The following is a 16599-nucleotide window of genomic DNA, read 5'->3' as shown; positions in this document are numbered from 1 at the left end:
GTAATCTCTGCTCTGCCGTAGCCTCGGAGCTTCCTGAGCTGCAATAATCAATTTCCTTATATCTGAGAGTTGCACTTTGGGTCAGACAGTTGATGATTTTACACTTTAGGGCGTCTGAATTGAGCAGAAATCCCAAACAATATTGAAACTAAACTAAAAAGCATGGAACAGTTTCATAAAGCTTTTAATATTACCTCTATTCAAAATGTGATAGCTACACCAATCCGGCTAGTAGTTGGATTTTCCACAAATAATTAATCTGTACCTTAATATTTAAAGAAGATCCATTAGGAAGAATCATTAAGACAGCAACAACAACAATGAGAATTACAGTATATTTTTAGACTGTATGTATAATTTTCACTCTCTCTGGATAGACTAAATCTTGTGCCCCCAACTTATTATCGAAAATCATTAAAGCTGTTTGATTTATGATCATTAGACCCTAGAAAAGTAATTACGCCCATGATGAATGCATGCAAACTGCTGGTTGGTAGTCTATGTTTAATTTACAGAATACAAAACAAGAGGTGAAAGGTTTCTATGAGAGTTTCTAATCAGGTCACTTTGTAGGAGCTGTCCATGGTTCTGAATGGGTTCACACTCAATATTCTTTTTCTGCTGTGTAATCTGAGGGGAGCAGCCTACTGTAACATAAAAGCAGGGTCAGCCATGCATTTAGTTATCGTTTGGTACGGCAGTGTTAAGCTTCATTGTGTGCAGACATGCAGAAAAAGAAAAGGGAGAAAAGAGCTGGAGAGAGAGAGAGAGCGTCTACCGGGAAAGCAGGGCTCATAGCAAAACACAGGGACAAGCTGGATAAAATGAAAAAGATTTATTCCAACAACTGTGAACTGGAACCCTCCATGAATAGCCAATGAAGTAAAAAAGAATATCAAGTACATTAAAGATAGCAAAACACATTGAAAACCAAGACACAGCGTGTGTAATATGCATATAGATTCAAATATCAACTCCAAGCAGTTACTTTATCCTCATGTAATCTAGACATATCCACTTATTTTAGCAATGTCAAACATTAACGGTTTGCAAATACATATCCACTTTATTTCCACATATTTTCTTTTTTTTTTTTTCAAATTATATGTTTTTCAGACACTTTTTCGCCGATAACACCAATGCATGCGGGCAGAGAGACACAGTTAGGTAGGGAAAGGCAGAGGGGGAAAGGAGAATAAGGGAAGCTTGGGAAACAGGAGAAAAGACAATGCAGAAGTACATTGGCCGAAAGACCAAGGCAGAGCATCAGTAGAGAGAACAGTCAGTCAGTAGTTGGTCCGAGCCAGAGATTTTAGTCCAGCATTAAAGGCAGAAAGATGGAGGAGAAGAGGCAGCGGCGCCACTATGTGATCGATATAAGTATGGCGGCCTCGTAAACAGATCTATTGTGCTTCTCACGTTGGAACTATAAATATGTGTTGTGCTCATTTTTAACTTTAGATCTTATAAGTTCCATTTAAAAAATCTTCTCTAGCAAGATGTAAACTTTTTTTTTCCTCTGTGTGCACCATAAAATATTTTTTTCTCTAATTCATTAGCTGCAGACTTAATCATGTGCTGATGTTACACCAGGTTGTTCTGGAGCATGTTTACCTCTGCATTTTCCTCCGTGCTGTTTGGGGTGTGGCCATGGATGGCAGAGGCAGGGCGGTTGTTCTCATGCTTTGGGGAGTGGGAGTTGAGGATGTTCATAGACCCCTCCTCCTTGGGCTGAGGGGACTTGGCTTGGTTCTCTTTCTTCTGTGGCTCGTCCTGTAGAGAGTGTCAGTTTCTCTTTATACATGCATAACAGGTGACAAATAAGTGACGTCAAATCCAAAAGACAAATTTGCTCTATGTTAACACAAAAAAGGGGGAACAAGATGCACAACCCACTCACCAAGACCAAACAGGACAATTTCATGGTAGGAATTGTTTGATGTTTTTACTTTGTAGAAATAATTTAAAGGTATTAACAAAATGCAAAGAGTGGCAGTTCCCAAACTAAACAAAAAGCAAAATTAGAAAGTAAAACAAGAAATCAGGTTGTATCAACGGGTTGATAGTTGAGCCCCGAAATCAAGCTCATAGAACACATTTAGCTTTTTAATGTCTCCAAATTCCTCTGAACATTAGAATCAGTGTTAAAGTTGCTTCATCCTTCTTTAAAATTATCAATATTCTTATTTCCACCTGTTTTACCAGTTTTTATTTTATTCCAAAGGTCTTCAACACCCTGGATTTCTGGATAGGGTTTTCAGTTAGTAGCTTAATGAAAAGATAAAACTCACAGTAAGCATCCTTTTATTAATGGCTCACATTTTTCGAAAATTAACCGGAGGAATTTAGGGCAGCTAAGAGTGATGATATTTCGAGAACAAACAACAATAAAGGTTTTGTATTAAATAATATGGATTGTAGTTGAATATTATAAGGCCCATTTGATTTTTCCCACACAGTTTATCTCTTTTACTGTCTTGATAATACCTTTTATTTATCGGTTTTCTGTGCTCTGAAAAACACAATGTGTTTTTAACTAACAAACACTTGGTTTAATTAGGCCAAAGCTTCAATACTGTTCTCAAAGCTAAATTTGTATGCTTGAAAGCCAAATAACTGACCATATGTAGTGAATGTTGCATTTAAGACTAGTACAATCGCAATCTGGGCCCCAGCAATGAAAAGGGAATCGCAGAGTGTGTCAACCGTCAGCTCCAGAACAGTATATCAAACTTTATAATTTTTCAGTTTCAGAGGGAGTTATTAGAGTTAGCTTTCCAGTCCACATATTATCTGCATGTTGAAAAAAAGCCTAGATCAAAAGTTTCAAGCATTAAGATCTGCAGCAAGGTAAAACTGGTTCTCAATAGATCAACCCTTTTACTAAGTCAATTCATTTCGAAATAAAATGAAACCTGGAAAAAGTGTTAAATGGATAAAAAAGGCTTGAAGAGTCACATTGTGAAGAGTGATCTAACCATTAGGTTTCTAAAGACCTTGTACTACTGATCTTCAGCCCATTAGTGACTGGGTCCCAGGGGCACCAGTCTCAAATGAGATTATACTTTACCCTCCCCAGATAACTCTCCCAGCTCTGCTTGGGGAAGTCAGAGGCGCTCCCAAGGCAACTGAGTAACATAGTTGCTTCAGTGTTACAAGTACAGAGCAACGAAATTAACTCTCTGCATTTAACACATCCCCTTGGGGGGTAGTGGCCTGCCATTGTGCGGTGCCTGGGGAGCTGTGTGGGGTTAAGGGTCTTACTCAGGGACCCAGAGTGGCTGTCTGTGGGAGCGGGTCTTGAACTCAGTTTCACCGCTGGATTCCAAGCGGATTGCCCTAATCACTCGTCCAGGGGTCATCCAATAAAGATTTCAGAGCCACTCTAGCTAACTCCTCTCGGTGTGGAGGAGAAACGCTCTATCCAGAGATAGATCCAGAGGCTGAGCTCCTCCCTAATGGAGTGCCCAGTTCATTTCAGCCATTGTATCATGGACCTCGTTCTTCTGGTAATGATCCAGATTCCATGACCATAGGTGAGGGTAGGAGCAAAGACCGACCGGTAAATCTAGAGCTTTGCCTTTTTGATCAGCTCTCTGTTATAGACTGATGCAGCTCCTGCATTATAACAGCAGCCACATTGATCTGTCTAACGATGTCCCATTCCATTCTCCACGCAAAATACTCCTCCACTTGAGGCAGAAACTCTCTTAAGACCTTAGTAACCTTATTTTAGTAAAACATTTCGAGAGCATTGGCAACACAGAATTTTAACTTAACTTCTACAGGTTTCATTGAGAACTGTAAGTGAAAATATGATCATTCCACCATAAACCAACTTCAACCAGGTGTATTTACTTGATTTTCTACAAATGTGTTTTCTGAGGTCAAGGAGAAACATTTGAAGACCTCAGAATTTATGGAAAGTGTTTATGATTCAATGATAACAATAAGTAACACACTCCAGCATCATGGCCTGTATGCATGGTCAGCATGAGTAACTCAATTGCTGAATAACAATTAAAACATGTTAAGCCCATTTAAAGTGTGCTGAACACCATTTAAACAATCCTGTAAAATACTGGATGAATATAGTCAAATGAGACAAAAAGGCTAATTTTTGGATGGCATAATAACATAAAAAAAAGCTTTGGAGGTCTGAATGTGAGCATTTTATCTCAGAAACATCCTATCAGAGCGAAATGTTGCTCTTCAGAAGACTTCCTATAATACAAGAAAAGATGAATGGAAAATGTACAAAAGTATGTAAGAGGTTTCCTACCCTTTAGCAGCAAAAGTAAGATGAAACATGCATAGACGTTGAATTTTTATAGGATTTTTAGAGAAATCAAATGAGACTGTCAGAATGGCCAATCAACTGTTCTGTTCTGTTTAGATATGTTTATATAAATTATCAATGTGTCGGATGGCCTTACTTTGTACTACTTAAGGAACTTAATTAAACAATTAAATCTGCTCCATGGCAAAAAAAGTTTGACCAGAATTTAGTTTATAACCTACAGTTGAGCTTGGGTTATCCACCTGAACAATAACACAAAGCACAATAGAAAGTCCAATGGCTCAAAAGTAACCACATATATTGAGAGTAGTCAAAGTTTAGTTTTACATCTTATTAAGATACTACAGTGTGAGCTAACAAGCTCTTAATGTTGGCAATGGGGCAAAATTAAATCTTTTTGCAAAGAAAAGTGGGTGAAAACTCCAAAACGATGGTAAAGACTCGTGGCCAGTTATAGCAAATGGTTAATAGCAGCCAATGCCTTTAAAAGCTGCGATAAAAAATTTTATACTGTTTTTTTTTTTCAACAACACTGAGTAAACCTTATCCTCATTTAAACACAGTTTTTGGTACTAAGGTTATTGCTGTCTGATAACACATTTTGCTTGTTGATCTCAAACACAAATGCTTTTGTATGCATAAAAGGCTTTAATGCAGAGTGTAAGATTGAAAAAAAGACACTGGCTGAAAAACCTAAGTACTCTTTTATCTAATGCCCCTGGTTTACAAAAAATATCTGTTAGTTTTATGACATTTCTGAGAATGAACTCCAGACTATGTGCTTGCTGTGGCTTTTTAGCCTTTAGCCCTGACATTTAGAGAATCCGGCAGTCACAGAAACTCATCTATAATCGCTGTGGGGGAAATGTTAACAGAGCTGAAAGCATGGACTATATTTGAAAAAAAAAAATGTCCCGGTTATTCTTTTAGTTTTTATCATCCAGGTGCCGTATTGTTCAATCAGCAAGTGCTTGATTTCAACATCATCGTTAAAGAGACATTTTAATCAACCAAAAAGACCTATCTGTGTTGTTTAGCTGTTTGCACAGTTGTTTATGTGTCTTTGTATAAAAGTTCCAGCAGGTCATTTATTGGTGTGGCATGAACATCTGAAGGTCATCAGCACAGCAGGCAGTAAACAGGGCACCATTGATCGGTCACGCTTAGCTGCTGCTGGACACAACTCGTTAAGTGCACTTTAACACGACAGACGAAAGGTTTTAAAGCTTTAAAAGCAACATTTCAGCTTTAGTTCTCACAAACAAATGGTCTTTGTTGGTATCAGTAGACTAGATAATCTGTCTTAACAGAATCCAGTTGCATAGTTTTGCTGGAGCAACTTACATTTATGCAAATAAATCAGACAATAATCACACCCCCCACTCCCCACTGGGACAGTAATGAATGCACTGTAATTTGCACTAATTAATATGCTGCTACAGTTTGGTTTATAATGCCATTGCAGCCCCAAATCTGATATAGAAAAGAATGAAAACAAAAGAGCTACACAGGGAGCTAAAATGGCTGCATGCTCTGTGTGAGGGAAATGGAGGCTTTCTTGCCTCGCCGAGCACCTCGGGAAGCTGCAGGGACGCGGGTGAGAAAAGGAACAAATGAGGCAGCCTAGTGTTTAATCACACTGCAGAGGCTACTGCATAACACATCTGAAAAAATGGCTGCCTCCTGAGAGGTCATCTGTCATTTCACCTACGGCGTGCATGAATCTGATTCATAAGGGGAATGTTGGGCATAAGGTTTACAGCAAATTTGACAGCTACAGTGGGTGGGATTAATGCAAAGATGGTAGTCAAGAGGAGGCAAAGCAGACATCTCCACTGTTCTTACCTGGAAGTGGTTATAAGGTTTTCTGTGCCTATACTCCCAGGGATTGCTGGCTGAAGATGGCCTCTGAGGGGTGGTTGGCGGGTATAAAAACGGTAAAACACAGGCATATTGTACAAACTTATCTCCATGGGAACATCCTAAGGAAGTCTTTTGATTTAAATGATAATTTAGGGTAAAATCAGACAGATGGCAAACATGCACACACACGCACACACACAACAGCTGAACAACACAGATCCATAAAATACTGCAAATCACAGTTTAAGCAGGCCGGGAGGCTTGGGAGAGAACATGATGAGGAGTTAGTGAGAAGTAACAGACTGAAAATACTAAAAACACAGGAACAGGAGCAAACAGGAGGAAAGTGGAGGCATACCTGACAGATAATGTTGTCATAGTACGCCAGGTTTTGAGTATGGGCTTGGGTGGCAGGCGGAGGGGTGTCACACAGTTTTCTTACATTTGGCTGTGAGCCGTCAGCTGTTGTCGAAACTGAGAGGCCATCCGTCTGCGGCTCGCTGCTCCGGGGGTGATACTTACTGCAAAGTGGGATACATGTGTGATATAAATATTTATCGAAGTGTCTTTGTTTTATTATTCTATATTTGGTACTAAGCGAGTCACTGAAAATCGAATAACTCTGGTCAATCCAAAGGGAATCTGATCCCATTTACCTACGCTTCCGAAGGCGCATGTTCTCGTTTTTGAGACGGTACATGCTCTTGGCGAAGAACACAACAATCATGAAGAGCAGGAGGAAGACAAAACAGGCCACTGCCACCACCACACATAGCACCTGGAACTCAGTGATGGCCCATTCACAGCGGAGGCCTTTGTTCCAGATGTAGTCCTGCACATTACACCTGGACACAAAGTGATGGAGAGAAGAACCTTTATCATATAGTGCTAGATTAGCTTTTTGAATGCTATTACCACTTTGACCCTCTTGATAATGACACTTGCTGTTAGAATTAGTATCAAGAGGCTCATTCTGTGAGCTCATTGCATTGGCAGATTTAAAGCGCTCTGTGGAGGTATTCATACCACACAGACTTCTTGAAATGGTGGTATTATAATTTCAGTATAAACTTCTTTATCAAGTTGTTTATCAAATCTTTAAAACAGTGAATGCCTTTTTCTCACAGTATTAGAGATTCTACAGGCATTTGCTTTATGTTCCGCATTGAACTAATCAAATCCCAACATGTGCAAGTCTATGTATGTATCAGTATTTACATCCATCCATATGTCTGTCAACTTTTTGTCTTCCTTTCATGGTTTTGCTGAAGAAAAGCACCCAAACAAAATCACCATGTTTCATGGTAAGGATGGCATGTTTAGAATGTTGCAATGTTCATTTTATTTTTATTTTTTATTTTTACCACCGATAATGTTCTATGGGTAGGTTATATTTCCTGTGTCTCTTTACTGCAGCTCTTAGTAGCCTTGCTTTGGTTCAGTATTCTTTTCTCTTTTTTTAGAGGTGTTCAAAACATTGGATATTGTATGTATATATTGCAAAACATGAAAATCTAAGTAAGTCATTTTTTTCTTGAAATAACTGCATTTTTTCTTGAATTGAGTAGATAAGTGAGACAATTCGCCAATAGAACAAGAAAATTTACATTTGAAATAAGAAAAAACAATTGAATTGTCTTATTTCAAAATCATAATCTCTAATTACCATATCTTGAGCGTAACAATACCCATTTGATTGGCAGGTCATCTGATTTTCCTTTCTTAAATCAAGGGTAATACACTTAATTTATGAAATGTTAACTCATTTTCAGTTTTTGGCTTGTCTTGTGCCCTTTCCATTTGCTCCACTTGGCCTGGATCTACTCTACCTCTCTGGTTTTCAAACTTTGCCATTACTCTTTTTCAGTACTGGTGTTGACTTTCTTTTTTGTTTTGGCCCTGCTTGCATGCTTCTGGAAGCAAGAGGTTGCACTTGATTTTATTTAGGGTTACCAGAGTAAATGGTGTAGAAACGGATGCATGTAACCTTTTGATTTGACAATTACATAGTATTTTCCATCTGACTAAACCACATAAACTCATTAGAATTTAGGGGAACACTATAAGAAAACTGAAGAACTAATTAAGTGGTATAGATAAGATGTGTAACATTTTCAGACAGGGATTGGCTAGTACATGCATATGTGGAGCAACCTGCTGGAGTCTGTCAAACAAGCAGCCCTGCTCTTAATAAGATCAAAGGATCAACCCACGTGCATGCATACATGCTTGTATTTTCCCTAAACCTGCTCTAACTGTGCAACTGGCTGCTAGCATCTGAGTCATGTGTGTTGTGTGTGAATCTCTGCATGTTTCTCATGTTGCTCAACAGGTAGAATATGATAAACAGCAACAATTTATCTCCAAGCTGTCGGTCAAAATTCCATGTTGGACAGACTGTTGCAAAGAGATGCTTCCGGTCCCCGCTTAGTATCTGCATTTGCAGGTCAGGAGGTAGTGTGCGGGTTTTATTTATTTTTTATTTTATTGTGTTTTCTTCTTATGGCATATTCTTCATGCCTCTATCAGCAAGAGATGTCCATGTGCTATCTTTACCTCAAAAAACAGTGCTAATCCTTTAGGGGACCCTGCTGTGATCTTGACAAACCCGAATGACACATTAAGCCAGCCTTCTGCCATTGTGCATGTGTGTGTTTGTCGGCATGGTGCTGGTAGTGTCCTTAATCTGTCATTTGTTTCAGAGAAAAAAACAGTTGTGCCTCAATACATTTAAAAAAGGGGATCCAAGTACCCCAGACAACACTTTTTGTAATATACTAAACTTGTATGAATTAAATTCTTTACAGTGAATTGAAGCTGAGGTCACATTTTTTTTTTATCTCACCTGCAGAAGGCTCCTACTCCTGCCACCACGGTGCAAACCCCTCCATTGAAGCAAAAGTTTTCTTCAATTTCACACTGAGATACACAGACTCCTGGTCCAGACTGCACAAAGCCCAGCCTGCAGCCATCCGCACCCATGGCCCCACCTACGCCTACTCTCTCATTGTTGTCCGGTCCCTGCATAGGAGGGGCTGGTAAAGATGACCCACCATTGAGGTTTGGCTGTACATTTTCGCGGATCGTTGAAGAGCCTTTTAGGAGTGGATTTTCATCCTCCATGTCAGCTGGAGGTGAAGGAGTTGGTTCAGGTTCTGGGGTGGTATCTACTGCGGAGACGTCGTTGTCAGAAGACAGGTAATCATAATAATCATTTAAGCTCCACTTATTGGGATTTCCACCTTTCTGCTTTTGAGCTTTGGGAGTTTTTGCCAAGTCCAGGTTAACATCCGAGGGAACAACATCTGGTGCCGGACTGTGAAATGCCACAGTGATAACGTCATCAGATAATGGGTTCCCAGGATGGTCTGGCCCTGCTCCTCCAGCTGTTAGCTCCTCCCCATGTTGGTCATCCTCTACAAAATCCAAGTGGTGGCGTTTATGAAAGTGGTGATGCCTGGAGGAACTGGACGGGAGTCGGGCACCAATTCCTGCTCCAATCAGATGCTCTCTCTCTGCTGAGTCTTCGCTGAGAACCATCCTGGTGTCCAGGGCCTCCTTGTGGACAGATGAGTGGTTGTGGTGAGGATGGCGTCTGGCCATTGAATGCCTCCCTGTTAATCAGAAACACTGATAAAACTGATGCTCTTAAAGAACTATAACAACAAACATTTGTATAAGAATTCCCTTTTCTTCTACAAGCGAAACAGAACATTTATTGTGGCTGGTGGTTGCTGAAGCCTGTTATCTTATTAAAAGTCCCCAAGTTGACCCATCTTAAACTCGTTGACAGGGACCCATTGTGTTTTTATGTAAAATCTTGTATCTTAAAGAGTTCATAATACTCTAAGTATCACCTGGCCAAACCTGAAAGCCTCAAACACACATTCCCAGTTAAAATATCCAATAGCAGTAAGCAAACTTGCTGAACACCCATCATTTAAATTTACTAAGTAAACATCTGAAAGTTTCCCTATGCTTACATCTGAGCCTAATATACTAAAGTCACTCAACCATCATTAATAAATAAAATCTTATCTTATTTTCATAAAACAAATTGTTGGATATTTTACAAAAAATCTTAGAAGCAGAAGATATGGGTATGTTAGATTAGGCAAAGTAAGTGAATGAGCAGTGTGGTGAGGTGAGGATTAGAGTAGGATTTAGGGCTGCAGGTAAGAAACCGATTGGTTATAATCATCTACACTACAATCTGAGGAGAGGGGCTTCGACACGGAAGCAAGAAACAGGGGGTGAAAGATATACAAATAAATAATTAAAAACTCCTGGTACTGATATGATATATGCTGGACACATAATTATATCTACGAATTGTAAAATTAAACAAAAACTCTGAAAAAACATTCTCTGCTAGAAAGCAAACATTTACCTAAGCAGAGCTGTGTGCACAGTGAACAATTATGCTGGACAGAAAACATTATAAAGGTTTTTTCACATTGACTCTAGGCAATGTTTCCCTTAAAAAAGACATTCTGTTAAAGAAATTCTTTGTAAAGTGAAGGTAAAAAAAAAAAAGGATTACCAATAACAGATTGGAAAATAAGCTTGAAGTTTAGACTGTATTTGTATTTAGACTTCCTGAGTCAAAACTTATAGAGCAATCCTTGCAGGATTTGTCTCTATATCACATCTGGGTGGATATGTATGTACCAGTTTTGGAGTTAAGTGACATTTATGATAAATAACATGTTTGTTTCCTAATAAGGAAACGATAAACAGTGCTGAAACGTATCCTAATTGTTTTGCCTAGATGGGCAGACACAGAGAAAGCAGCTTTGATTTAGGAAGATGAATAATCTTCTCCCACTAGGCAAGTTTAGTTATTCTGTCACACTTTCCCCAATGATATGTCAACCCTTAGACAACACACAAAATACAGCATTGCTCCCAATTACCAAATCAGTGATATGAAAATGTAGATATGAATGGGTGAGATTTGTTGTGTATAAGTGCAATAGGTAGCTGATATAAAGAAAACTGCTTTTAAAGTGTTTTTTTTTCCTCCCATCAACTGTCTGCTATTCCTTTACAATTTCCTTTAGGCATCCATTTGCAGATACAGCTAAAACTAGCCAAAAGGTTTACTTGATTGCTTCTCTTCCCCTGCCACTCTCAAATCCCTCTGCTCAATAAGAAGTGCCACCTTTCAATACATAGATCCTCATTCAAACCTCAAACAAAAAACCATCAGAACGTGCCTTGAGTCACGAAGACCGGTGGCGGCTGAGAAGCCATGAGATTCACCTCAATTGCACACACTCTCGGAGCGCAGTTGCCATGGTGAGATGTAAAGAGGTGCTGTGTTGAAAGAAGGAGCAGGGCGAGGGAATTGCAGTGGAAACAGAGAATCTAGTGTTATTGCTCCTTCTCTTCCCTGTTTTTCAATCAATTACCCGGCCAGTGAGTAGGTGCTGCATGCCAACTCCATCTTTGGGAAAAGAAGGAATTGGAAGGAATCCTAAGGACTCTACTATTTTTTTCTGTTTATTTTATTTATTTATTTTGTCTTTTTTGTGGAAAGACACATTCTCCAACTTGAACTGACTGTAAGGGATTCAGCTCTCACTTAATCGATAAGGCTGCCAATTTGCTCTTTAAAGACTTATACGAAGCTTCATCCTGTTAGCTGCTGGAGGTCTTTGTAGAGAGATCTAAAGCGTAAAAGAAGAACATGAGATTACAAGATGCTCAAACTGAAGGCCTGACTCTGCTTCTGCAATGTGACATCTGTCTTTGGCAGGCTGTGATTTGTGTCTTTGACTGCCACTCAGCTTGCAACCTCTGGCATATAACTGAGCGAATCACCATGGTAACAAGTTCTACCTGAGGTCACTGTGATTGATTTGGGTGGAGACTTGAAGCAGCCGCACCAGCTAACCTAACGCAATGATGCAAATTAAAAACAACAAATACAAGCAGGACTATTAGACAGACATTTAAAGTTAAGAATGCAATCAACATTTTATTTATAATTTTTGTTCAAGGCATTTTAAGGACACCAATATCTACCCATCATCTTTATTGGGTTTTATGGTGTGTCTAAGCTATAAATACCATTTTGACTTCACCTCCTTCAGTGATGTTCGTGGGGAAAGATAGTGAAAAACTGATCTATTCTGACATATCATGAGCTTTCTATGGCTGCAGGGCAGATGGACTTCACAATATGAATACACTCAGTCTATTCAGTGCACACACAGACACGACACCAACACACAATTGTATGACAGTGCACCCAAGATTCTGGATTAAATCCATGCAAATTTCCATGGAAAACAAGAAAGATCTATGCTATGCATTGATGGATTAATTTGCCTTTTACTTTAGTTAAGTGAAGGAATGATGAATAATCCTGATTTTCAGTTCATCAATTACTTCAGAATAGAATAGAATAGAATAGAATAGAATAGAATAGAATAGAATAGAACAGAATAGAATCAATGCCATTGTAGATGTAAATTCTAGATCTGGGATGTGTTATAAAACTAACCATTTGTAAACAAAAATACACAGGAAACATCTACTCCTTTATGAACAAATTGTAAATGAAGATTGTAAGATTAACAGTTTGTGTACAGAAAACAGTCCCTAAAAAGATTGTACTACAATATGTGTTTCAACAGTCAGTTATTTACGAGTATGGAGCTCTGTGAAAAGAACAGTAGAGATTAACACTTTATTGAGTTTGTTCACATCAGACCTGATGGTTTAGGAGCTCAATGTCTATCTGTGCCTATCATTGCAAATTTACATTTTAATTAAATATGTTTTCTGCATTCCCACAGAAAGCTCTTTTTTGGATTCAAATCAGGGAGCCTACAATCATTTAGATGACAAGACCCACCTTACTACAGTACTCCCAACCAACTGCTGGGAGGTAGTATTTGAGATGTCACTGCTGTATGGTGCACTCTTTATCTGACAAAGGAAACAACCTGTTCAGTATAGTCAGATTTTTGAGTAAGCCACTGCATTGAGATTGTGTTGGTAAAGGTTTTAATACATGAGGAACCCCATACATTGGGTTCCTCATGGCCTTGTTGTTAGGCCTTGAAATAATGCAATATCACTTACCATATGCCTACTTATGCTGATGACACTGTTTTAAATTCTATTAAACAACTTTGCAAACTTTGTTTTAGTCATGGTTTTAATTTAAACGATGGAATGGGTCGGATTTTCACCGTCTTAATACAAAGAAGGCAGAAGTTGCTGTTTCTCCTCCCAAATGATAGACAACTAGATTCAATTATGGTTTAATTAACTTAAACCGCAGAAGCTTTTATTGCTCATTAAATGAATTCATTGACTTTACTCCAACAAAAAATTATTACTCCATTCACATTGTGTTTTTCACACAAGATCATTAGTAGTGCACCACCTCAAACTATTTTTTTGTAAGTTACTCTTGGATTCTTGTCTGTTTCAAAGATCATAAAATATTCTTTACATAAAATTCCATTGCATTTTATTTTTAATGGAGTCTTTGTTGAAACATTAGAAGTCCACAATAGTCTGTGAAACACTGAGAAAAGCAGCTATTTCCAGCACCAACTAAATCTTACTTAATAAAATTATTTATTTTTATTTTCAAGGTCATGTATGGACTTGAATTAATCCTAACAAACAGTTGTTGCTCTTAGTAGATCAAATTTAATAACAATAAATTCATACAAATTACAACATGGTAGAACACAACATTGCTTTACAAGTATGGGAAAGAATACTGTACTGTACCAGCACACAATATTATTGCTGTTCCCCTTAATATGCCTGGTTTATTCTATCAAATGGTGTCTGTGTATTCGTGTTTGGCATTTGAGCCAGGATACACATTCTCGTCTTGCTATATCTAGTATAGACCATATGTTAACTCCCATTGACTTCCATTGCTCTTAAGTCATTTTCAACTACTTCTATGCCCTATCCCTGACAATGACCCAATACGTATAGCACAATGAGATTAAAAGCTTCCAATGTCAGAGTAAAATGTCCTCAATTTACAAAAACCAGACTTTGCTTGTAAAATAAGAAAAATTGTACTTGTACTCGCTGCAAAGTGAAGACATCTTTGGAGCAATATACTAGTAAAAGTGAGGACTTTTTACTGGTCCTCATTGTGTTGGCTTAGGTTTAGGACTAAGGCGTAACTTAGGTTTCAGTTAATGTTAGAAGGATGTATGTACAAGTAATTGTTAGGTTATGGTATTGTTGGGCTGTGGAAAGAAAAAAAGGGTAGAAAACAAATGGAAGCACACACACACACACACACACACACACATATATATATATATATATATATATATATATATGCTTAAAACTTAAATGAATGGTCAGTCTCAGATGGCGCACCTGCATGTACTGCTTCTAATTAATCACATACCCCTCGCCACCTGGTCGCAGTGGCTTGGATAAATAGAGGGAGGACGCCAGACATGTGTGCCTATTTGCCGGTCAATATGTCAGAGCATTAACGCCTGGTTACACATCGAGGCCGAGGGAGGCGCAGAGTACGGGGTTCATGCGCGCTCCCGCATGAACCCCAGCGACCCCACGCACGCACGGGCATGTGCCACCCTGTTGCTGGGCAGCGACGGCGCACATTATTATTGACGTTTTTTTTATTCCAATTTCCACTACTCTGCTGAGATTGTTCTTATTTAGTCGGAGGAATAACCAAAAGGCCAAATTTAGATGAGACAGAGTGAAGATTCTGATACCCCCCCCCCCCTTCAGTCTGGAGGAATTCAGTTTTTTGCGGCACAATGGGCTTCATGTAACCCGACTACAGTGGACCTAATCCCCCCTTTATGGAGACGCACCGCAGCGAATCCTATCATCAGCAGACAAAACTAAACCATATAAATATGTCCTATACAGCTACACCTTTAATACCATCATCTGTAATTAGGCCCAATGAGCGTCAAAGATGATATATTCGCTGTCACTGATTAGATTTTAAATACCAACAATAATGTTACACATGAGTTAACAAAAATGATTTATCTATTCATGGTTAAAAAATATCTTTCAAAACTATATATAAAAAAGATCTTTCTGCTGATCACCTGCATCCTGCGCCTAATTGATCACCTCCCTTTTTGCCACCTATATCAAACTGCAAGAATATAATCACACTGTTATAAGGTTTACTGGCAAATCAATGTAAGGCCTATTCCATTAATTAGGAATACATATTCTCCTTTCTAATTACCACGCTTTCTTAACCCCTCGCCCAAGTGCAGGTGTGATTTTTTTTCCACACACGTGCGCGTTACTTTGCACAAATGTCCAAACTATGGTACCACGCACACGCGCAGGGTGGGTCTCCGGTGAAGCGGCGATCTTACCGTTATGTGCACACAGAGGGATGATGAGCATGGAGATTGTCAGCAGCACCTGCCAGCTCCCCATACGGTTGTCTCCACGAGCCATGGTTTTGGGTTATGGCTATTTCTTTTGCACGTTGAAAAAAAAAAAATCTAATTTGATGCTCCTTGCCGGTCAGATGCTCCAATAATCCAGATCACGGCGGATCCCCTTAAAGTTCAGATCTGCTCCGCTATGCTCATGCCGTTATCTGTGTGTATTTGTCAGTGCAGAGACGGTCCCATTGTCCCCAAACGGCTGGCCTGTTCCTCTCGCACCTTTTTTTACGCGCGTTTCTTGGTCTGCGCCCTCGACAGCAGAAGCAAAAGCGCCTCGGGGAGTCCTATAGGTTGTAGCGTAATCACGCGCGCGACCACAGACGAAATTGAAATGACACTGGTCTGTAGTGCTTGCCGGTCTGCCTGTCTGAGGAACAGCGCGCACACACAATGCGTTTGGATGTCAAAATGCCAAAGCGCGCGCACTCTCTCTACACACACACGTTAAATGCTCCTCTGAGTCCAGCCTCAGCATATGCATGTTAGTGTGGAATAGGACTGAATGAAGTATTTACACAGCGTCTATTGTCAGTTTCACGTCATTATGCTCCATTTTCCACCTCAGCTCGGATGCATGATGTGTGCTCTCCACTTTGGGTGGCGTTTTGTGTGTCAGTGGGTTATTGGGTGCATGCTTTCTGCCTGCAGAAAGATGCATATGCCGCGCATGCCTGGATAATCCTCTTAATGTGATATTAAGATAGACTGAAGTCAATGGCATCTGCTGTTATAACACTTAGGGCTTGAATTGAAGCTGAATTTGTCACAATAGAAAACTCCCTGGACAGCAGGGATTTAGACACTTTGACCAGAACACTAATCAATGGTGGTTGTTGGGGGATATGTCGGTCATTCCATGGTGGTGATGGCAAAGGGGACAAAGATGAATAAAAACATTAATTTGTCAGTTACACCCAAATTAATTAGTATTGTGTATGTGCATGTGCAGTCATGGGTAACCGCCTCTGGCATGCACTGTAAGTATAA

At 39.3% G+C, this 16599-nt stretch overlaps 1 protein-coding gene across 2 annotated transcripts; it reads right to left on the bottom strand.

The window, feature by feature from the left end:
- Nucleotides 1–820: 820 nt before the first annotated feature.
- On the bottom strand, nucleotides 821–16147 carry LOC107101297 (chondroitin sulfate proteoglycan 5-like). 2 transcript variants are annotated; one of them, XM_015400158.1, is made up of 6 exons: nucleotides 15535–16147; nucleotides 9009–9777; nucleotides 6820–7008; nucleotides 6522–6684; nucleotides 6146–6208; nucleotides 821–1773 (listed from the first exon to the last, which is right to left on the bottom strand). In XM_015400158.1, the coding sequence occupies exons 1-6, from the start codon at nucleotides 15617–15619 to the stop codon at nucleotides 1585–1587; spliced, it is 1458 nt and encodes a 485-aa protein (XP_015255644.1). In that variant the 5' UTR covers nucleotides 15620–16147; the 3' UTR covers nucleotides 821–1584. The 2 variants fall into 2 exon arrangements, with proteins under 2 accessions (XP_015255644.1, XP_015255645.1); XM_015400159.1 differs by lacking the exon at nucleotides 6146–6208 and having other exon boundaries at nucleotides 15535–16142.
- Nucleotides 16148–16599: the final 452 nt, after the last annotated feature.

Source organism: Cyprinodon variegatus, unplaced genomic scaffold (genome assembly GCF_000732505.1).
Source record: "Cyprinodon variegatus isolate N-32 unplaced genomic scaffold, C_variegatus-1.0 Scaffold1078, whole genome shotgun sequence".
In the NCBI taxonomy this organism is placed as follows: domain Eukaryota; kingdom Metazoa; phylum Chordata; class Actinopteri; order Cyprinodontiformes; family Cyprinodontidae; genus Cyprinodon; species Cyprinodon variegatus.
This window is presented reverse-complemented; position numbering and strand designations above follow the sequence as displayed.

Bases quoted from the DNA above. Each gene is read 5' to 3' on its own strand.
- LOC107101297 (XM_015400158.1), bottom strand. From the start codon at position 15,619: ATGGCTCGTGGAGACAACCGTATGGGGAGCTGGCAGGTGCTGCTGACA. The intron at 6,685-6,819 runs GTAAATGGGATC...CCCACTTTGCAG, and splicing joins ATGCGCCTTCGGAAGCGTAG to TAAGTATCACCCCCGGAGCA. The intron at 1,774-6,145 runs GTAAGAACAGTG...CACTCTCTACAG, and splicing joins AACCTTATAACCACTTCCAG to GACGAGCCACAGAAGAAAGA.